Source organism: Lepisosteus platostomus, chromosome 2 (assembly GCF_059453375.1).
Source record: "Lepisosteus platostomus isolate fLepPlt1 chromosome 2, fLepPlt1.hap1, whole genome shotgun sequence".
Classification (NCBI taxonomy): domain Eukaryota; kingdom Metazoa; phylum Chordata; class Actinopteri; order Semionotiformes; family Lepisosteidae; genus Lepisosteus; species Lepisosteus platostomus.
This window is the reverse complement of record NC_142612.1, coordinates 53,223,215-53,248,073: the sequence shown is the minus strand read 5'-3', so window position 1 is coordinate 53,248,073 and position 24,859 is coordinate 53,223,215. Positions and strand designations below refer to the sequence as shown.

Sequence of the window (24,859 nt, the reverse complement as noted above, 5' to 3'; positions counted from 1 at the left end):
TTAAACACGCATTTGCGATTTAAATCAGAACACGATTTAAATCAATATAAATGTTTATATTGTAACACATACTGTCCAGCCTCCATTTCTCTATAAAAATTGACTCTGTTGCACACACACACACAATAGAAGCAGGAACCGCTGTCAGAAGGGAAGATATGTTCAAAATATCGCAAATATCGATCATGTTGCGATATTTTGAAATATAAAAGTCAATTGATTGTCCATAATATCGCTATTCTATTTTTTCGAAGAAATGTTTGTTAAAATAAAAGTCCGGCACCAGCTGGATTCGAACACACAACCTGTGCGTTGTTAGTCACGCACCTAGATCAGTAGGCTACAAGACAACTCGCATGAACAGGGAGGCGAAACAGCCTTACACAGCCCTGTCGCAGTACACGAATATAATCATACCGTTATTAAATTCTTTAGATACGCGATTCCATATTATATTCCCTATTAATCAAATTCTAAAAGTATGCTTGTTGACTCCGGTATCACGTTAGTTAAAGACTTCGAAGCTTAAAATGTTTAGGGAGAAATGGAATACTGGTGTGTATTTTTTTCTTTAAAGTACCAAGACCAGCTATATACTGTATGTTTATGTTCCAAAATTAATATCGTTTATGGCCTTCACACGCGTTACAGTATGCTCCTATTCTTTTTATGCTCAGCTACTAAGATTTCCCTTCAGTGGTAAAATTCAATATCTACAACGGGCACAGTAAAGACGTTTACAGTTAGTCTTTCTACGACAGACCAACGGACCACGAGTGCGACATGATACGCGATACCGCAGCCAATTACCTGCGTTACGTGTCTGTACCGCGCACTTTGAATGGCTGCATCTGTAAGTGTCTTAATTATCATTAAGCACAGGTTTCTCACCACTTAGACTACTTTTTGATACCATCGTTAGACAAAGCAGGATCTTTTCGTACTTTCTAATGACATCACACTTGGAAAGATGACAGATTTTAATCGTCTTTAATTTTGTTATACATTTTAGAAAAGTTTCATCTATACAAACACCACAAAACTATTCTCAATTGTATTTCTGAATGCTATGTTACACTGTTTTGAATACATCTAATTAAGAAAGTTAGGTGTTAGCATAAACTATTAGTAATCAATCATATTAAATTTCGCACTGTAATAAATTGTTACACTTTTTCCCGCATCTTGTAAAACCATATTTTTATTGCTCAAATATACCTTAAATCTGACTATCAGAAAATAAGTTACATACAAACTTAAAGAAAACTCTTTCTTATATGTGTAATCTGTGGTCCTTATAACTGTTTTTACACCTACTGTATTGCTTTGAGGTGCCACTTTTAAAAGTGCAATATAAAATAGTCCTTTATTATTGTTATAGAGAAACATGATCAGATTTTCCCTGGTTCAGAAAAAAAAATTAAAAATGACAAAGTGAAGGCTGTGAAAACGTTCACAATATACTTTATACACAAAGCAAGTGTTCTCACAGTTCTAGGAGGTTTCATGAAAATGCTACTGGCATGCCAAAATCGTTTTTGAACTTCAAGCTAACTTTACCCTGGTCTGTAGTGAAGAAAGATACAAGATGTGAAGAAGGGGTTAGCTGGAGTTTATGGCAGGAAAGGGAGATAACTGATAAGGATTCCAGATGCCAGCTAGGAAACACCCCAGGGAGGGTAATCTAAACCCTGGACATTTGGCCAGAGTTTGTAAACTGGTCAAACACTGTGACCTCCCCCCTTTACCATAATAATGAGCTATGTCATAAGCGGCAGGAAAGGGCTATATAAACTAAAAGTTTGTACTGGCACTTTGAACAATACTTCGATTTTGTTGTTTCTTGCAGGAAACAAGACTTCGGCTTTATTGTTCCTTGCATGCAATAAACTCATCAGTTTAACTTCATCTCAGGATCCAGAACCTTATTCTTTCTGTTACAACAGTAGTAACTACAGATGTAGCCATTCAAAACGAGCAGGGTACGCTGCAGAACAACGCAGTGGGCATGTCGCAATATACCGCAATATACCAAATGCAAATTAATTATTGTTAATAGTTTCCGGAATCACCTTGTAAAACCGCGAGGTGGAGCTAATTAAGCTTAACCTCTCATGTACAGCCTTTGAGCTGTCACCAGAAAACACCCGGTTTTGAATTCTGATCACTGCTGAGGGACAGTCTTTATTCAATTAAGAATTTAAGTTGTATACTCTTTAGACTTTTAAATTTCAACTGTGTATTACAGCATGTTAATCACTATACATTAAAAAGTTGGTATATTTTATGAAAGCAAGATTGCTCAGTTGGACAAAATTACACAACCTACCACCTTTATCATAAATATTTTAATTATGCAGAAATATTTTATGTATCAAAGTCTTTACTGAAGATATTACTAATAGTATTAATAATTAATGACCTTGGGCAGGCTGTAAACTCAAAGTATTACCCTGGTCAACATTCTTTGTAACCATCTTTGTAAATGAAAAGACTATTTTTTCATTGACAATAAGTAACATCACAGCATTTCATTGATCCGATCACGCATTCGTTTCCAATCATACAAAGTAAGTCTTGAGAATCTCCGATTCACCATGCCTTTCACATGCTCATAAAAGATATTCATTTAGGAACATAAACATATTACTGTATGTAAACTGTACTATATATGGCTGGTCTTGGTAGTTTAAAGAAAAAATACACACCAGTATTCCATTTCTCCCTAAACATTTTAAGCATCAAAGTCTTATATATGGTTACTTTGGAAATGTTTTTATGTGCTCCTTCTGACCATATTACTGTACATTTATATACTTTGTGAAAATTGATCATTTTAACCTTTTCTGTGAATACGCTCGTTATCGGAGTAAACAAAAGCATACTTTTAGAATTTGATTAATAGGGAATATAATATGGAATCGCGTATCTAAAAAAATTAATAATTATATAATTATTTTCAAGTACTGTAGCACAAACAGTAGTATAAAACTTTTCATTGATATGTGCATTGCTGTTGCAGTGCTTGTCACATGACTGGATTGGTGGCATGATAGCTTAAGTGACTGACTTATAAGTGTAAGGCCAGGTGTGCAAATCCAGCAATTGCTATGAGTTTTCTTTTAACAAATAAACATTTATTTGAAAAACTAAAATAGCAAATATTATGGACACTACAGTATATGGACATTTTTTATATTTCTAAATATCACAACTTTTTCGTACTGTAAGTACACAGCGGTACCGCAGGGTGTAAAAACGTTTTAGAAATAACCACATGTAAGACTTTGATGCTTAAATTGTTTAGGGAGAAATGGAGTACTGGTGTGTATTTTTTCTTTAAACTACCAATACCAAAAATATACAGTTTACATGATATGTTTATGTTTCTAAATTAATATCGTTTATGACCTTAATTATGACCAGATGCGTTATGCTCCTCTTCTTTTCATGCTCAGCTACTAAAACTCCCCTTTAGTTTTAAAATTCCATCTAAATATTCAATACTAAGTGGATTAAAATGTGCACAATAAAGAGATTTGTCAGGATGTATAACACTGCCCTAGGCTAGGACTGTGTAAAACTATGTATTTATTTTATATTTATGTTGTATTACTGTACGTATTTTAATTTTTCGTCTCTTCTGATGTCTGTTTTTGCTTGTCTTGGGCTGGGCTGCTGTAACACCTCAATTTCCCTTTGGGATCAATAAAGTCTTATCTATCTATCTCTGCCCGATGCTTGAGGTTCCTGCTAGCTATTCAGAGGGAAAGGTGGTGACGTCACCGCGCTGGCAGGCAGGCACAGCCTTTAATGTCGGGCGTATGCGTTAAATATATTTAGATCTTTAAATTTATATCGTTATTGTTTTCTTTAGCCTCACAACATTGTCCAATAATACTCTTCTTGTGTCTAATTTTTAGTAAAGCAGGATTTTAGCTGCAGACCATAAAAAACAGGACTGACTTTTTTCACATATAACATATTCACATATTAAACTTAATATGGTCAGAAGGAGCACATAAAAACGTTTCTGAAATAACCACATGTACTGTAAGACTTTGATGCTTAAAATGTTTAGGGAGAAAGTGGAATATTAGTGTATGTTTTTTCTTTAAAATACCAATACCAGCCATATACAGTTTGTAATGTAGGGATTTCTATATTTATGTCTTTATTTAGTGGTTACATTAGTGACAAAGGCTAAACTTTTAGCTTCAGTAACGTGAACGCCAAATGGCATACATACAGTCTTTCGCGCATAAAAAGTGGTTATTAACTATCAAAACCTGTTTTTATAGCTTTTAAAGTCATGCAATGTCTAAGTTAAGCAGGAACACATCATTAAAAAATTAAATTAAAAAAATCATTTGCCCAGCTTAAGGAGGGGTTCTGCTCTCATTGACAGCTGACACTCCTCCATACACTTAAGTAAAGAATGAATAATGCCACTGTAAACGTCATATTTACAAGTTGTTGATAATAAAAATGTTAAGTTCTCTTAAGTGTAGTGTTTCATAGCCGTTCAGGGACGCCAAATATGTAATGTTAGTGGCTCTCTGAAGGCACCAGTTCTGTAGGGTTTGGGCATTTACTGAGACAATTATTAATTGTAGCAGTAAATCACAAAGTTGATTCTTTGTGATATATATTTTTATTTCTTGTCCAGAGGGAACAGAAGGAATCTTCACATAGGGTTCTGTGTTCGGTGGGCACTGTGTGAGCACAGTCTGCCTCTTGGCCCCCCTTTCCTTCTGTACAGAAGGCTTAGGAGCCTTGACCTGTTTCCACACTTTGCCTTTCTGGTGATCCACCAAAGGTTCCTTTCTGAGTCGCATGCCCTTTTCTTTTTCAACCCGTTTGAGCTTGCCGTGCGACATCAAACACCTTTCAACCTCAGTGTCAATCAGTGTCTCACTGTGTAAGACATCTCCCATGGCAGCCTTGAGGTAAAAGCTTCCTGCTTTTCCTCTGTGTTTTACTGCCTGCTCTGTGACTTCAGGGGTGGAGTCAGCACTCACTTGGGAGTGGCTGAATTCATCCAGGCAGGAACCCTTCCGCTCAATCAGATAGACTGAGGGAGGGAGAGGGGGCGGGTCTCCGCCTCCTCCAGTGGAGAGTATCAGCTCATTCACGCTTCCGGCAGCCTTGGGGAGCGGTTGTCCCTGTCCTAATAAAGCTTGTTCAAGCCTGGCCAGGCGGGCGGCTACTGAATCCTTTTGTTCAGCCTTTTCTAGCCCTTTCCCTCCCCCGGTGTTCTCATGGCACTTAGGACGCTGGGTGCGGTCCTGTGTGTCTGCTTTGGAACGGGGCTTAGCCAGCTCAGGAGCCTGTGCTCCTTCGAGCAGGGGGGAATTAACCCTGCTGGCTCTGACGGCGAACACAGTCGCTTTAACAGCTTTTTGCTCAGAGCGACTTTGGACATCATACTCCCAGGCTTTCTGCACGAATCTCTTAATATCAGTCATTTTCATGGTCTGTGCATCTGTATGCATTAAGATCATCTTTCTGACTGACGGGTGGAGATTCGCAATGAATAAACCCTTGAAATGTATGTTCTCTTCGCAACCCTCATCATTTCGCCCTGCAAAATAAGTTCGTCTAAGTCTCTCGTAATATTCGCGAGGGGACTCTGCTCTCTCGTGCTTAATGTTAAGGGCGGCGGCTATCGCGGCAGACGGGTCAATAAACGCACTGTATTCTTCGATAAGTGCTTGACATAGCTGCTCAAAGTCATTACAGACTTTCTTCATCTGCCTAGCCATCCACTCATGTACAGCTCTGCTGGTAGTTTTCCTGACCAGAAACACTTTCTCCTGTTCTGTGGCGTTTGGCAGGTACTGCAGGGTATACCTGAGGTCTTGAATATAACTCTCGATATTATTCTCTGACACTACGGGGTCAAATCTCTCTATGTCCTTCGCTAGCTCTCTCAGAGAATGGAGATTTATTCTCCTAGCTTCTCCGCTGACAGAGATATGGAAGAGATCGTGGTCAGACCTGTCGCTGCTAGAGAGAGTGCTTAATAGCGACTCGAATTCAGACCTTTTAGCAACCATCGTTAAACTTAAAGAGTATTACTTTTAAGTACGAAATCACAGTTTTACCACAGAAAACCACAAGATCAAATATGTAATCAACCCGGTAGATCGCAAAAGATCACAAAACAATCAAGCACTGCTTAAAGAGCAAGGGGAACTTTTTTTTCTTTCGGCTTTCAGCACACTGTATTGTCGTGTATGAAACCCGCGGCGTTTTATATTGAATTATTCAGCTTGGTTGACTCATTTCAGTCTTGCCACGCCCACCCAGGGACGCGAAATATGTAGTGTTTCATAGCCGTTCAGGGACGCCAAATATGTAATGTTAGTGGCTCTCTGAAGGCACCAGTTCTGTAGGGTTTGGGCATTTACTGAGACAATTATTAATTGTAGCAGTAAATCACAAAGTTGATTCTTTTGATGGCTTTAGAATCCAACCATGCGACATAACTCAAACAACGCGCACACACAGGTACTAATACACGAGGATACATTTATTAATACATAGAATATGCATATAAACCTAACAGATCTTATCGAGAGGGTTATCAGAATACAAAAGGTATATATTCAATCAGTTACAAAGTGTTACACATATCAAGAGGACATACGTTCAGTATATCATTCATTTAGACCGTTTCGTAAATGAACTTGGTTATAACTTCTACATTAGATACTCGAAACAAGTACATAACTCTTAGGAATTAAATTGATATCAACTGGTTGGGATAACAATTGAATTCTCGAGCTGTAATGCATTGAAGTTGAATACTCATCCAATTTCTGGGGATTCAGATTTTCCTGCGGGCACAAAGAAACAGTTGCAGGCTGTTGCTGTCCAATCCGCGCTCTCTGGCTCGGTGCCAGGCTGTGCTGTGCGGCTTGCGACGGTGCGCTGCTGATGCTCACTGACCGGCTAGTTAGTGTTGGCTTTAACTAGCAAAGTTTGTGCACAGGAGAAAAGATGACTGTGGGTCCCAGCAAGTCAGGAAGAGGACCGGTTCGTTCCTGATGAAGAGCTAGTTCTGAATAGTGATTCAGCTGTCCACAGTTCCGACCTGTTCACGAGGCCTGCTGCTGGTTACTCTCTGGCAACCTCCACTCTAGACTCTTAGAACAAAGGAAAGTTCTGGCACTCGGACACACTGGCCGTTCCGTGGTTGTCCAGGCTGAGTCTCAGGATGGTCAGGAGGCGCGCTGCGAGAATGTCCTGCCCTTGGGAGCCTTCTGCTCCTGGGCCGTCCTGCCCTGGAATTCTCCTTTGAATTCCCTTTAGAACAGTCCACAGAATCCTCTCCAGAATCTTACTGAATCTTCCTGAATCTCTGAATCTCACAGGCTCTCTGTGTTGCCTGTTTTTACCTGGAGGAACTTCAGCTCATTGATTGGCTGAAAGTTCCATGGGCATCAGAGTCCCACGTGGGTTAGTCGGCCCTACCAGTCCCTGATTGGTTGACAAGGTGAGATATGAGTCACTTACTCCTGACACTTAGGAATGCAGTCCAGATGTCCAACTGGCACTCCCTAGACAGATAGGCGCCAATGGATGACCATTGATCATGATAGCCAGGCTTAGCTAAGTGCATCCCCCTTTGGGAGCTGTCCTAGGACCTTAAATCACCCTGCAGAATAGTTTCTCTGTGGCTGCACCACAGAGATGAACAGAGAAATGGGGCCTCATTTGGGAAGGCTCAGAACACTTAATTCTTTCTTATTAATAAGCCTCGCCGCTACATAAGCTTTCTCAGTCAAGTATGATAATTTACCAAGGGAGCTGTTTAAGCATGCATAGGCAGCAAAAGATCAGCTAAACAGGGAAGACAATGCTTTCAGAGAAAATGTTTCAGGTATGAAGAATACAGATCCCCAATTCAAATTCAGCCTAAACCTGTCCCCACACACCCTGACCCCACTGCGAAGAGAATATACACAAAGCACTGAAATCTTTAGAGTAGATGATCAGGTGTTTTGCAGACATAAGCATAGTATGTATTTCAGGCTTAATTAAGATACTTAGAAGACAAAGATAGGCTCCACGGACGAAACGTTGTGTTTTCTTTCTTCTCTTTTCAGCATGGAATAAACCTATTACGTGTTCCTACACATGCTGACACAGCTACCCACCTGAACTATAAATATTATATACAAACAGCAATCATTAAAATTGCTGATGTTAGAAATGCTATCAGAAATTAAACCAAATGAACCAGAAGTGTATTGAAATAAAGCAATATAAACAAAAAATGCAGATAGATTTTTACTCAAAATTACTGAGAAATTTAGAAAAACAGCATATTATGAATAAGAAATATTTGATAATTTTAAATGAACTTTTATAACTTATGTTTGTTCAGGTAAATGCCATTTATTGTTAATAAATTAATTTGAACCTTGCAAGTGAAAAAATAAGTTTAAAAAAGACCACTTTGACTGAGATCAAGAATAAGATGTAGAAAATGTTTATGAGGAAGGTGGAATGTGTGTATTGTAATGGTGTTTTCAACTACCACTACCACCTATAAAAGTATATATGTATATCCATAGATAAAAATTGTTAATACATTTTAGAAACAGTATTATACTTTGGTTATTTTAATTTTCAGATGGCACAATTTCCCTTTGGTTACATTATTCAATATTAATATTCCACATTAAGTGGATTCAAAGAAGTAGTTCAGTACAACAGATTAAATGAAATGACCATTTCACTAACATCTAATGCACCACAGGTGAAACCTGATCTTCTATGAGCACTGAAAAGCTAAACACGGCAAGCCAAATCATACTGTGGTATACCACACATTGCTTACCACAGTTCAGGAAGTTTTAATGTACATTCTGGATTGTAGATACCTGGTGATACCAGGTGAAGCTGTTTCAAAACTTTCAACTTTATAATCCAGGAATAAGTGTCGCAAATAGAGCTGATAAGATATCAGTTGTAGGTAGGATGACTGATCGGAATTACAGGTATGCTGTTGTAGAGAAATATACCTGTTAATGCTTCGGGAGGCAATGCATAAGCCAGGTAAAGAACTAAGAAGACCTTTTTTGTTTTAGTCAAGAAATTATTTGGCAGACAGCCAGACATTTATTGCTGCAACAATGTTAAGTTTTAATTTTTGTTAGATATTTTCAAATTGATTGTGTTTACCAGACAAAACTCAATTTGCCTGTAAATACTGTAAGATATTTTGTGTACAATTTAACAGTGACAAATTATTGATTGCAGAATTCTTGTGACAGGAAAAATTGATAAATTGTCAATAATAGGTTGGAAGGCTGATTTAATGTACTGTAAGCTGAAATCAAATGAATAACATATACAGTACAGTATATGCACATATTAATGTCCAGACCAAACTTGAACACATATTCTAAATATTTTATTTAAAACTTTGAATTGCACATTATGCAAAACAATTAACTTTTAGGATGACCCCAAAAACCTAATTATATTTGTGAGACACGAAATCCAGATCCTGCTTGGATAAATTGCTGCCACCATTAACAAGCAGGTGGTTCCTGAGAAAATTTCAGTCAGCATAAAGCTTCAGCACAACCTCCCACTTTTGCCCAAACAAAAATATCACTACAGATGGACACTAAGACAGCAGAAAAGCATTGGACACCGATGAAAGCTGACAAATTCAATCAGTTGTCTCCTTTGTCTTCCTGGGCAGGAATTAAAAATCCATAAACAAGCTAGTTAGATGAGTAATATTTCAGTATTCACACTGCAGACCGTGAAACTGACTTGTTGTCCTAAACACCCAAACACAGTTTTTAATAACATTTAAATCATGGTAGTAAAAATGTAATTACTTAGCTTTGAGTATTTAAATTTTGAATAGGTATATGAAACTGATTAACCTTCAAGGCAAATTATAACATGTTACATTAAAATCAGTATTATATTATTATATAGTATTATAACCCTTATATATTTGCATCTTTGTAGAAGATCAGCTTCACTTTGTACCTAGGCACATTGTTTCATGTGTACTGTTAGTTTGGTTGGTTTAATATGAACCTGTTTGTATCAGTAAAATCATATATTGCTTACTTTGAATCCATGTGCAGAAACTGCCTGTTATTCTGTCGATTGATTCCTTACAGTTAATCTCACACATTTAATGTAACAACATTCACACATTTAATGTAACAAGATCTAAATTCACAAAACAGTACAACAATAATTGGACACTCAGAGACAAAAATACAACAATAGAAAAGGACATACACAGGGAAAACAAGAGGATGTATTTATTTTTTTAGAAAGCTTTTAATGATCCTGAAAAAAACCTCTTTTACAACAAGCATTTAAGGGAAAGGAGGCAAAGGTAAGGGGTGAAAATAATGCTCACAATGTGGTGATGTACAGTAATTAGTGGAATACAGAGCACATCTCTCTATTAGGCTGCTCTTCCTAACTTATATCACTTAAATAAATCCAAGCATTGTTTATAAAGTAAGAAAGATTGCAGATTTGCAATTCATTTTTTATATTCTACCAATATTCACTCTTTTGCATAGTCCACAATGGCAATATGAGCTGACAAGGTCAAAAGTGGTTAGTGCAAGATTAATGATAGAGTCATGAAAATACCCAAGTATCTAGTGTAAAATTACAATATTTACATATGAAAAATAATATATGAATTAAATATACAGAAAAAGAAGTTTATTGACTTCAGTAGATCATCAAGCAACTATTAAAATGTACAGAGCTAAAACACTCATTAATTTCTCAGTAATCCTAAAGCTATCATTAGGTACTCAATTCAACACCTGTAACTGTGCATTGTTGTCCTGTGTTCCTTTTTCAGACTTTATTACATTAAAATGTCTTCAACTCTCTTATGGACTTGGTTAGACAGTGTTCTTTATACTGCGGTGAGCCTGTAGTCTGAAGTATCTGCAAGCTGCTGCCCTGATTTTTTCATTACTTAAGCTGTAAATGATGGGGTTGAGAAAAGGGGTGAGGAAATAGTACACTGCACCAATGAAGATGCGTCCTTCTGGCGGGATACGTTCCACTCTCAGTCCAATATACACCACAGCAGCAGTTACATAGGAAATAAATACCACAGTCATATGTGAAGAACACATTGAGAAGGCCTTCTTACGGCACTCCACAGTTTTCATTTTTATCACTGACCATACAATTCTGCAGTATGTCCATAGGACATAGAGAAAGGGGATATAGATTGCAATCATGGCGACTATCAAGGTATAATTGACTTGACTTGTAACATCTCCACAGGCCAATGTCATCACAGTGGGGTAGTCACAGACAATGTGCAAGACATAATTTGATCCACAGAATGGCAAAGTGCTTGCCAATACTACTGACAAAAGAGGTGCAAGGAAGCCCAGCCCCCAGACTATGGCTGCCATTGTAATACAGACATTGGTGCTCATGATGGTGTTGTAATGCAGTGGTTTCACTACAGCAATATATCTGTCATAAGCCATGGCTGCAACAAGGAACTCTTCAACAGCATTACATGAGATCAAAAAATACATCTGTGCAAAACAGCCTGAGAAGGAAATACTGCTGCCATGTCCCAGCAGAACTTCTAATAACTTGGGTATAATGGTCGTGGTCAGACAAATGTCTAAGAGGGCCAAGTTCCACAGCAGGATGTACATGGGAGAGTGGAGCCGGTGGTCAATGCTGACCAACAGCACGATAAGGAGATTGTCCAGGAAGGTGGCCAGGAAGAGGATGAGGAAGACAACGAAGAGTACAGTGTAGTGTTCCTGCAGGCCTGGCACTCCCACAATGATGAACTCAGAGTGCAGGGTCACATAAGAGTTGTTCATGACTCTAACAGGAGACAAGGGTGCCAAGAGTTAATGCATATCTGTGTTTTCTATCGGTTTGATTTCATAAAAGGATATTAAATAATAAAATACAGACAAAAAATAATAAAACATTTAAGGAAAACTTTTAGTTTTTAGTTTTGCCATGGTGAACATTTTATTTTTATTAATCATTATTGTGTAAAATACAGTTGTATTATACTGTATAATAAATCCAACCATAAAGTTTCTTACAGTGCCACAGGGAAGCCAGAGCCTATCACTGCAAGCTAACGGCAGAAGGTAGGGTACACAACCACTCACAACAGGGCACACCACAGAAACAAAACACACTCATATACTCACACCAGAGCCAATTTTCTCAAAAGCAAACAATCTGCCAGTATTTCTTTGCTCTATGAGACCAATATCTTGTTAACATAGGAAAAACATATAAAATCCAAGCAGATAGCTACCATGGTCTAAAACTGAATCTAGGCCCATAGTGCTGTGAGGCAGCAATGCTAACTACTGTGCCACTGTGCTACACATTTATATTAATTATTATCAGGATAATACAGTAAATATACACGGTACTGTATATCTGCCGTACAGCTAAATAATAAGTATGCTGCGGTACAATGCGGTGGGCATATTGCAATTAAACACATCATAACGCATCATTTCGGGTCATTCCGTGCTGTACCATATGCAAATTAGATTATGCTTATAGTATCCGGAATCACGTTGTAAAACTGCTAGGTGGAGCTAATAAAGTTTAACTTCTCGTGTACAGCATTTGAGCTGTCACCAGAAAACACCCAGTTTCGAATTCCGATCACCGCTGAGGGACAATATTTATCCAAGTAAGAATTTAAGTTGTATACTCTTTAGACTTTTAAATTTAAACTGTGTATTACAGCATGTTAATCATTATACATTAAAAAGTTGGTATATTTTATGAAAGCAAGATTGCTCAGTTGGACAAAAGTACACAACCTACCACCTTTATCAAAAATATTTTAATTATGCAGAAATATTTATGCATCAATGTATTTACCGAAGATATTACTAATAGTATTAATAATGAATGACCTTGGACAAGCTGTAAGCTCAAAGTATTACCCTGGTCCACTTACTTTGTAACCATCTTTGTAAACAAAAATACTTTTTTTCATTGATCTGATCACGTATTCATTTACAATCATACAAAGTAAGTTTTGAGAATCTCCGATTCACCATGCCTCTCACATGCTGATAAACAATATTAATTTAGGAACATAAACATATCATGTAAACTGTATATGGCTGGTATTGGTATTTTAAAGAAAAATACACACCAGTATTCCACTTTCTCCCTAAACATTTTAAGTCTTACATGTATCAAAGTCTTACATGTGGTTATTTTGGAAACGTTTTTACGTGTTCCTTCTGACTACATATATATACTTTATATACTTTGTAAAAGGTTATAATGTTTTAACCTTCTCTGTGAATACGCTTGTTATCACGGTAAACAAAGGCATACTTTTAGAAATTGATAAATAGGGAATATAATATGGAATCGTGTATCTAAAGAAATTAATAACAATATAATTATATTCATGTACTCTAGCTCAAATAATCAAGTGGTACACTTTCTTTGGATATGTCTGCTTTAGTTTCACTTCTTTCCATGTGACGGCTTGAGCATGTGCCTTATATTCCTGAGGTCGGAGGTACGAGCCTAGCTGTCGCCATGAGTTTTCTTTTAACAAATAAACATTTTGTTGAAAAACTAAACTAGCAAATATTATGGACACTATATTGACATGTTTATATTTCTATATATCACAACATGTTCAAAGCTGTCATTTATTAATAGCAATGCATAATTTCAAATTGCTACTCGTATTATTACTGATAATACATATTGTTGACACTATATTTAATTTGTTGGTATTTTTAAACATCACAAAAAGGATTCTATAGACCTCGACTTGTGAAAATTTTCACAACTATCAGTGAGGTAATCCTCTTTTTGTAAACCTCTGTTTTTTTTAATCGATGTGTAATTACACTAACTGGAACACTGGGGGACCGCTGTGTACACATGTTCACAACACAAGAAATGCTTCGCAATATGGCTTTGTGCGATAGGAACCATAGGAAATAGAACAGCGCAGTGTCCAATTACCCAGACTGTAAGCACGGGAATAAAGCTTTGTTTGATTTCTAATACCCTTTCTTTATTCCTGTTTTCATTCAGCAGGAAAATTCCTATTCTTTACTCAACAGCTTTTAAAAACAGCACCCATGATGTTCAAATCATGATGTCCATGATTTGTTTTCCACAGAAGACTGACACAGCAATATTCAGCTAGTGTGTATTATCTGTTTAGGGTCCTGTAGCATTCCAGTTTATGTTGTGTTTGTAAGTGCAAGAATAGAGATTACAAACATTAATAAAACATACTTGCATCTTGCTTTTATAAAATATATCGACTTTTTCATGTTTAATTTGTAAAATGCTGTAATACAGTTTAAAATGATTAAAAGTCCAAACAGTATACAACTTGAATTCTTACCTCTATTAATACAAATCTCAAGTGGTATTAAATAAATACAGATTTTTAGTATAGATGACACTTTTCTAAAATGTATTTAAAAAATAAAAACGATTACAATCTAATCTTTCCACGTGTGACCCCATTAGGAAGTACAATACCCTCCTGCTTTGTTTAACAATGGTATAAAAAATAAATCTAAATGGTGAGAAAGCTATGCTTAAAGTTAATTAAGGGACTTAGAAGACAAAGATAACGATTTACATTGCATTGTCAGTTTGTGAATCAATAAAAGCATTTAATTTGACACGCATTTGAGATTTAAATCAAAATGGGAGTAATCTCTATTATTTCTCTATTATTATCAAAACCAATTATGGTTCTTTTGGAAACACTTTGACATGTTCCTTGTAACTACACTGCTGTCGATATTGCAGCAATAGATAAAATGAAACGCTTGGAGTTTGTAATGTATGGATTTAAATATTTATGTCATTATCTAGTGGTTTCATTAGTGACAAAGGCTAAACATTTGAGTGCAGTGGGGGATATTCGGGCATGCTAAAAAATCACACCTGACAAAGTGAAGGCTGTGCAAACATTTGTCAGTCTGTACGTGGGGGGTGTGGGGGACTATCTTTCATTGGAAGGTTCGCCTATTCTACTCTGAGAAAGCTGAGAGCTGAGTGCTGTTCAATCGTTTTTGCTCTCTCTGGGACTTGCTTAATCTCTCTCTTAATTCAATTCAATTCAAGGTGTTTTATTAGTATGACGGATAGGTACAATCTGTGTTGCCAAAGCAAATAAAAAGAATAAAATTAACATGAAACAAAACAAAAAATAAAATAAAATAAAATCTACAGACATATTACAGACATTTACAACAAAGACATATCATAAAATATTTACATATTACATATAATATTACATATTCTGTAAACATATTGAGCATTACTGGGAGACAGACTCACTGTTCCTCAGGCTGTGACAGGAGATCACATACTGGGCTTCCAGTTCAACTAAGTTCCCGCCTCCCTCTCCCAGGAGGATTGGAACCCGTTGTGATTCTGGCAGGTGTGGGAACTCTGGGATGAGATTTCTGAAATTAGGGAAGAATGTTTCCCTAATCCCAGAATATCTGTCACAGTGCAGTAGGAAGTGTGGGTCTGTCTCTTTCTCCCCACTGGTAGTGCGAGCACAGTCTATTCTTTCTGGACAGCGAGGTCTGCCTGTGTCGCCCAGTTTCTAAGGCCAGGCTGTGGTCACTGAGCCTGTACTTCTTCAGGGTTTGTTTCTTTTTGCTGTTTCTTATCTTGGTCAAATATTCGGCTAGTGTGCATTGTCTGCAAACCCACGTGAGCCTGAAAGCGCTACATTATTAATAATATGCTCCATGTCTCACTAACATTAGAATGTTATTTAAAAAAAAAAACAGGATTAACTTTTTTCTGTCTCTTTCTCACCCGCTGTGATTCGGGTGTTAATAAAACATGTTTACAAAGAAAGTGGAATACAGTAATAGTACCAGCTATATAAATACATATGTTTAGATTCTTAAATTAATATAGTTTATTAATTTCTTTAGATACGTGATTCCATATTATATTCCATAATAAGTTTCTTTTACTGCGATAACAAACACAAGTATTCATGGAAAATGGTAATCACTTAACTCACTTAACTTGAACGTTTTGTGATATTTAGAAATACCAACAAATTCAATATAGTGTCGATAATATTTATTATCAGTAATAACCACAGTAGTAGCAGCTTGAAATAATTCGTTTTATTAATAAATGACTTAGCTTCGAACATGTTGGGATATTTAGAAATATAAAAAATGGCAATATAGTGTCCATAATATTTGCTATTTTAGTTTTTCAAAGAAATGTTTATTTGTTAAAAGAAAACTCATGGCGACAGCTAGACTCGTACCTCCGACTTCAGGCATATTAGGCACATGCTCAAGCCATCATGCCAGAGACGTAATCATGTGCAAAGGAGTGAACCTGAAGCAGACATATCCAAAGAAAGGTTACTACTGTGATAATTTGAGCTACAGTACATGAATATAATTATATCGTTATTAATTTCTTTAGATACACAATTCCATATTATATTCCCTATTAATCAAATTCTTAAAGTATGCTTTTGTTTACTGCGATAGTGAGCGTATTTGCAGAAAAGGTTAAAACATTATAACTTTTACAAAGTATATAAACTTAATATAGTCAGAAGGAGCACATAAAAACATTTCCAAAATAACCACATGTAAGACTTTAAAGCTTATAATGTTTAGGAAGAAAGTTGAATACTGGTGAGTTGTGTATTGCCTCTTTTTATATTTTGTAAAAATGTTCCAATTTACAGATGCAGCCATTCAAAATGAGCGGTAAAAACCCGCGGTACAGTAACCAACCCGCAGGGCACCGTAGGGCACCGCAGTAAGTGATTAGCTGGCCAAAATGACCGACAGGGGCACTCGTGGTGCATTGGTTGGTAGTGAAAAGATTTAATCATTTAATGTCTTTACTGTGCACATTTCAATCCGCTTAGTTTTGAATATTTATATGGAATTTTACCACTAAAGGGAAATTTTAGTAGCTGAGCATAAAAAGAAGAGGAGCATAACGCATCTGAAGGTCATAAACGATATTAATTTAGGAACATAAACAGTACTGTATGTACATAAACTGTACTGTGTATGGCTGGTCTTGATAGTTTAAAGAAAAAATACACACCAGTCTTCCATTTCTCCCTAAACATTTTAAGCATGAATGTTTTATGAAACGGTACCCAAATATGTGATTGCTGTATAGAATGAATTTTAATTTTTAAAAATTATTTATCACGAAAATTAAGCTGTTTACATCTTCTGCCTCAGAACAGTCACCCGTTGCTACCCAACGCAGAAACACAGCCACTAACTAGCAAAGAGAGGACATTAGCTAGCCAATATGATAAAGAAATAAATGATTATTTTGTTCATTTCTTTTGCACATTTATTTGAACATTTCCATCGATTGTACAAGCACTTGGAAACTGTCCAATCCCTAGTTCATCAAGCATTTACCGGTCTGGTGCCGGTCTGTGTCTTCTAGGATACAATGCCAGCGAACTCTTGTTTTTATGTCCACTATAACTAGGCTGGGCAAACGTTCCGAGGTCAAATTCTTCCAGCACGGGGGTACCTTTAAAGCGGAGACGACGGCACCGAAATTTTTTGGCGCGCCTTCTCTTTAAAGCCTTGGCCAAATATGAGGACAGTACGTACAGTTATAATTCAAACGGAATTAAAAACTACACATCCCAGTTACCATGGTGGTGCTTGTGATCATTGCGTTTAACCAAAGAAACAAGGCGAAAAATCAGTCAAAATCAGTTTCGAAAGCTGAACCTATCAGCAACAAAGAGAAATTTACACGATAGGCTACCTCAAACTGTCAGTTACACGACTGTGTATGTCGCTTAAACCACTCCTATTTGGCATTTTAGTTATGGAGGCGAGAAGACGCCCCCCCCCCCCTCTCTCTGGGTGTCTGATTTGCCGCCATCTTTAACTGTTCGGTGTCCGAATCGGAGTAGCTACGCGTACGAAATAAAGTTAATCCCAACTACAAAACATATATTTTTGTGGTAAAAGGGCGCAAAACATCAGTATTTACTGCTATTAATTACTGTACGATTTATAGTTGAAATCTGAGCCTAGATATAAAGTTAGATATAAAGTTAAAATCTCAACAAAGCAATGTAGGAAATACAGAGAAAATAAATCCTTTCTGACATCTAAAATCAGTTTCGATCAAGGTCTCTAAAACGAACAAGAAAAAGAGGATTTTCGGAAGGCAATTACGCTGTGTTTATATAGATTAACTGATTTATAATCTAATTTCTTGTTCGTTTAAAACAGTGAAATGTCAGCTGCAAAAGATCGCACCAGAAACAGCACTCTCTCTTCCTGTCATAGAAGTTCAGGAAAGGCTGAATGAAGTCATGTCAAGTACAATAATTCGGTGATCAATAATAACAGTTGTAGGACAGTATATAAGGAGGATAAGGATTTTGAAGTTGACTCGAAATCTGATAGGTAACCAGTGCAAGGACTTGAAAACAGGTGTAATGCATCCCTGATAGGATTCTTGCTGTCATATTCTTGTAGTGATTCATAGCCGTTTCAGGGACGCCAAATATGTAATGTTAGTGGCTCTCTGAAGGCACCAGTTCTGTAGGGTTTGGGCATTTACTGAGACAATTATTAATTGTAGCAGTAAATCACAAAGTTGATTCTTTTGATGGCTTTAGAGTCCAACCATGCGACATAACTCAAACAACGCACTCACACAGGTACTAATACACGAGGATACATTTATTAATACATAGAATATGCCTTAAACTAACAGATCTTATCGAGAGGGTTATCAGAATACAAAAGATATATATTCAATCAGTTACGAAGTGTTACATATATCAAGAGGACATACGTTCAGTATATCATTCATTAAGACCGTTTCATAAATGAACTTGGTTATAACTTCTACATTAGATACTCGAAACAAGTACATAACTCTTAGGAATTAAATTGATATCAACTGGTTGGGATAACAATTGAATTCTCGAGCTGTAATGCATTGAAGTTGAATACTCATCCAATCTCTGGGGATTCAGATCTCCTGCGGGCACAAAGAAACAGTTGCAGGCTGTTGCTGTCCAATCCGCGCTCTCTGGCTCGGTGCCAGGCTGTGCTGTGCGGCTTGCGACGGTGCGCTGCTGATGCTCACTGACCGGCTAGTTAGTGTTGGCTTTAACTAGCAAAGTTTGTGCACAGGAGAAAAGATGACTGTGGGTCCCAGCAAGTCAGGAAGAGGACCAGTTCGTTTATGATGAAGAGCTAGTTCTGAATAGTGATTCAGCTGTCCACAGTTCCGACCTGTTCACGAGGCCTGCTGCTGGTTACTCTCTGGCAACCTCCACTCTAGACTCTTAGAACAAAGGAAAGTTCTGGCACTCGGACACACTGGCCGTTCCGTGGTTGTCCGGGCTGAGTCTCAGGATGGTCAGGAGGCGCGCTGCGAGGATGTCCTGCCCTTGGGAGCCTTCTGCTCCTGGGCCGTCCTGCCCTGGAATTCTCCTTTGAATTCCCTTTAGAACAGTCCACAGAATCCTCTCCAGAATCCCCTTCTGAATCTGAATCTTGTCGAATCTGAATCTTGTTGAATCTGAATCTGAATCTCTCAGGCTCTCTGTGTTGCCTGTTTTTACCTGGAGGAACTTCAGCTCATTGATTGGCTGAAAGTTCCATGGGCATCAGAGTCCCACGTGGGTTACTCGGCCCTACCGGTCCCTGATTGGTTGATCAAGGTGAGATATGAGTCACTTAGTCCTGACACTTAGGAATGCAATCCAGATGTCCAACTCGCACTCCCTAGACAGATAGGCGCCAATGGATGACCATTGATCATGATAGCCAGGCTTAGCTAAGTGCATCCCCCTTTGGGAGCTGGTTTCTTATCACAAGAAAACATCTTAAATCAGCTTGCATGAATTCTTTCTCTGTGGCTGCACCACAGAGATGAACAGAGAAATTAGGCCTAATTTGGGAAAGCTCAGAAACACTTAATTCTGCCTTATTAATAAGCCTCACCGCTACATATCCCCCCTTTTTGAAGGCCACGAGGTCCCGAGGCATTGTTGCCTTCAAAACAAAACAGAGTTAAGTGATGTCCCTTGCCATTAGAACATTAATCTTAAATGTCTACATTACTCCTCGAGAATTCATACCGGAACCAGCATTGGATACAAACAGGATGAATAACATCTGGAGTATGTATAAACACAGTAGGAGACATTATCTAAGTCTAGGAATTACACATCAGGAAGTTCACTGTCAATATCTGATACCTCTGTAGTAGATATTTGGGGAGAAGTCACTTCCTTTCTTTTGACATGCTACCTTTGACTCATTCATGCTACCCAGAGTACATCTTGATGCGAGAGTACAGCATTCAGAGTACACTGTCAGTCATGATCCAACTACCCGGCAGTAGTGTTACAATAACAACGGTTCCTGTTCCCAGCCCTCCGATAAACCACAACACCTGTGTTGGGTATCTGCTAGGGTGGTTTGGAGGTTTGTTCCATTAAAGCAAACTAACTACCTGTACCTCTTCAGGGCTTACTGTTTCTTGGATTTCTATCCAATTCAATAGTGTGGCACCTGAAGGCATCCAAGACCTCAAGTTTGGTCTTATATCGTCTGGTTCCAGACCGTACAGTGTTAAGTTACCATGCTGTACTATGGCCTCCTCGGGAACTTACAGGAAAACTGTTTGATTAGGTAGCTGCATTGCGGTAGCTGTATCATGCCCGTCACAAGTCATAGTGTCAGTTAAATGTGGTGTGCTGACCAGCCATTTACTTCCCACCTGCTCTTCATGGGGTCCATTAACCTCCCTCTGCTCGTTAGTAGCTTTACACCCTTCATTGGTGAATCGTTTAGACACAGCCAATGGATAGCTTTGGTAGCCATACCCATCTCAAGACTTGGAACCGAATTCAATCTTGGATTGCCTTCTGGGTGAGCTATGAGCGATGGGGTTAATGTCACATACTCCTCTACTGAGAAGAGTGGAATCAAGTGGGTTGGGAATTGTGCCATGGCTAGACTGGCCACAGTGGCACTAAACTCCCTTAACAGGTCTTGTGTCAACATTCTGGCCTGTTGCACACAAGCATAAACCCACTGTATAACACCAACAATCATGTCCACTGTTTGGGGAATAAGGTTTAACCCTGTTGCATAGGAAGTTGCCTGTAGGGTTTTCCCTAAGCTTTCCAACTTTTGCTGCTGTCGATACAGTCTGTCACTACCCTCTGGCCTCTCTGACACCTGCCTTCTTGGGGCAGTCAGGGTGAGAGTGCCAGTAGCACACAAACCTACCAGAAAAAGCAAACGTGCAACAGTGGCGGCAGCAATCAGTCCTCCCAAAAGTCTTTTCGGGTGGCTGATCCCAGTCATCTCCTTCTGAGTGACTGTTGCCTTTCTAAGCTGGTGCAGCGTGTACATGGTGTCTTTCTCAGTATGCCATGTGGCATCTTGGGCACCAACATCCTGGAAATCTGGGGAGATCTGACGCAGCTGCTGATGCTGCTCCTCCTTTTCCAGGGCATTTGCTTTTTCGATTTGTTCATGCCTGTGCTCTAGGAACCCTGCAGGGGGTGGTGCAGTGGTGGAGCATGCCTGACCCTCGGCTGAGTGGTCATCTGGAGCACCTGAGTGATCTGGGATTGTTATCCTATTCTCACTGTTCAGGTCCACCCTGCACACTTCCTGATTGAGGAATCCCTCTATCGGCATGTTTCCAATCGTTTGCTGGGGGTAGGTGTAGGACACCTGCTCGCTCCCCCCTTCCCTCGCTAGGGGTTCAGGGAGCTGCCCCAGCACTGGGATAGCTAGTTCACTGTCTTTGAACTTACTATCACTCACCAGGCCCATGTCAGTGCAGGCGGGGATTCTGACACCTCTCTTTGCGATGTCCTGCACTGGCAGGCGGGTGACTTGACCATCCAGCTCCAGTCTGGCTGAACCACTGTTGGTCAGACTCAGACTGACAGACTGAGCTGGTGGCTGTAAGAAAACCGGCTCGGCTTTCATTCCCTGTCCCTTCTGGGGGACTGGGTGTGTTGGAAACCCTGCCGTTGAGGCAGGAACAATCAGGTCAGTCTCACTCACTACCTGGTAGTCGTGAGAAATAATGTTACCTGACTGTAGGTTCCCTGGGTCAAAGCAGAGGGAATCAGCATCTGGGATCAGGTGTGTCCACAGCGCAGTAGTCTCAGCGTCCAGCTGGACCTCCTGTCTAACCTGTGAATGTTGCACCAGGGGCACCTGGCGGTGGCCCTGTGACAGCTGCTCAAGCAGATCCTCACTAATAGAGGACCTCTCAGGGCTAAGGGTGGGGGCTACATCACCAACCTGCTCTCCTGCCATCTGGATTCTTTCCACCACTGCGGGGTGGTGGTCCTGACCCCTCTTGGGTGCCAGGGTGCACAGGGAAAGCTCCTTTTCATCGCCAGGTGGGGAGATCTGCTCCTCTTTAGGGATGTAAAAGGTGTGTGCTTTACCTGGTGGATCAGGCGGCTGCTTGGAGCACCGCTCCTGTGGCAGGGAGGCTGTTGAGACCTCGGCCGGGACACGACTTCCCTGTATATTCGGGGAACAAGAAAATATTTTTATTTCTTGTCCAGAGGGAACAGAAGGAATCTCCGCATGGGCTTCTGTGTTCGGTGGGCACCGTGTGAGCACAGTCTGCCTCTTGGCCCCCCTTTCCTTCTGTACAGAAGACTTAGGAGCCTTGACCTGTTTCCACACTTTGCCTTTCTGGTGATCCACCAAAGGTTCCTCTCTGAGTCGCATGCCCTTTTCTTTTTCTACCCGTTTGAGCTTGCCGTGTGACATCAAACACCTTTCAACCTCAGTGTCAATCAGTGTCTCACTGGGTAAGACATCTCCCATGGCAGCCTTGAGGTAAAAGCTTCCTGCTTTTCCTCTCTGTTTTACTGCCTGCTCTGTGACTTCAGGGGTGGAGTCAGCACTCGCTTGGGAGTGGCTGACCTTATCCAGGCAGGAACTCTTCCGCTCAATCAGATAGACTGAGGGAGGGAGAGGGGGCGGGTCTCCGCCTCCTCCAGTGGAGAGTATCAGCTCATTCACGCTTCCGGCAGCCTTGGGGAGCGGTTGTCCCTGTCTTAATAAAGCTTGTTCAAGCCTGGCCAGGCGGGCGGCTGCTGAATCCTTTTGTTCAGCTTTTTCTAGCCCTTTCCCTCCCCCGGTGTTCTCATGGCACTTAGGACGCTGGGTGCGGTCCTGTGTGAGTGCTTTGGAACGGGGCTTAGCCAGCTCAGGAGCCTGTGCTCCTTCGAGCAGGAGGGAATTAACCCTGCTGGCTCTGACGGCGAACACAGTCGCTTTAGCAGCTTTTTGCTCAGACCGACTTTGGACATCATACTCCCAGGCTTTCTGCACGAATCTCTTAATATCAGTCATTTTCATGGTCTGTGCATCTATATGCATTAAGATCATCTTTCTGACTGATGGGTGGAGATTCGCAATGAATAAACCCTTGAAATGCGTGTTCTCTTCGCAACCCTCATCATTTCGCCCTGCAAAATAAGTTCGTCTAAGTCTCTCGTAATATTCGCGAGGGGACTCTGCTCTCTCGTGCTTAATGTTAAGTGCGGCGGCTATCGCGGCAGTCGGGTCAATAAACGCACTGTATTCTTCGATAAGTGCTTGACATAGCTGCTCAAAGTCATTACAGACTTCTTTCATCTGCCTAGCCATCCACTCATGTACAGCTCTGCTGGTAGTTTTTCTAACCAGAAACACTTTCTCCTGTTCTGTGGCGTTTGGCAGGTACTGCAGGGTATACCTGAGGTCTTGAATATAACTCTCGATATTATTCTCTGACACTGCGGGGTCAAATCTCTCTATGTCCTTCGCTAGCTCTCTCAGAGAATGGAGATTTATTCTCCTAGCTTCTCCGCTGACGGAGATATGGAAGAGATCGTGGTCAGACCTGTCGCTGCTAGAGAGAGTGCTTAATAGCGACTCGAATTCAGACCTTTTAGCAACCATGGTTAAACTTAAAGAGTATTACTTTTAAGTACGAAATCACAGTTTTACCACAGAAAACCACAAAATCAAGTATGCAATCAACCCGGTAGATCGCAAAAGATCACAAAACAATCAAGCACTGCTTAAAGAGCAAGGGGAACTTTTTCTTTCGGCTTTCAGCACACTGTATTGTCGTGTATGAAACCCGCGGCGTTTTATAGGAATTATTCGCTTGGTTGACTCATTTCAGTCTTGCCACGCCCACCCAGGGACGCCAAATATGTAGTGATTCATAGACGTTTCAGGGACGCCAAATATGTAATGTTAGTGGCTCTCTGAAGGCACCAGTTCTGTAGGGTTTGGGCATTTACTGAGACAATTATTAATTGTAGCAGTAAATCACAAAGTTGATTCTTTTGATGGCTTTAGAGTCCAACCATGCGACATAACTCAAACAACGCACTCACACAGGTACTAATACACGAGGATACATTTATTAATACATAGAATATGCCTTAAACTAACAGATCTTATCGAGAGGGTTATCAGAATACAAAAGATATATATTCAATCAGTTACGAAGTGTTACATATATCAAGAGGACATTCGTTCAGTATATCATTCATTAAGACCGTTTCATAAATGAACTTGGTTATAACTTCTACATTAGATACTCGAAACAAGTACATAACTCTTAGGAATTAAATTGATATCAACTGGTTGGGATAACAATTGAATTCTCGAGCTGTAATGCATTGAAGTTGAATACTCATCCAATCTCTGGGGATTCAGATCTCCTGCGGGCACAAAGAAACAGTTGCAGGCTGTTGCTGTCCAATCCGCGCTCTCTG

The 24,859-nt window shown here is 39.5% G+C and overlaps 1 protein-coding gene across 1 annotated transcript; it reads right to left on the bottom strand.

Moving 5' to 3' along the window:
* Positions 1 to 10,771: 10,771 nt before the first annotated feature.
* LOC148676489 (olfactory receptor 6N1-like) lies at positions 10,772 to 11,870 on the bottom strand. Its single transcript, XM_088643205.1, has one exon. It carries the CDS (start codon positions 11,868 to 11,870, stop codon positions 10,914 to 10,916), a length of 957 nt encoding a protein of 318 aa, XP_088499331.1. The 3' UTR covers positions 10,772 to 10,913.
* Positions 11,871 to 24,859: the final 12,989 nt, after the last annotated feature.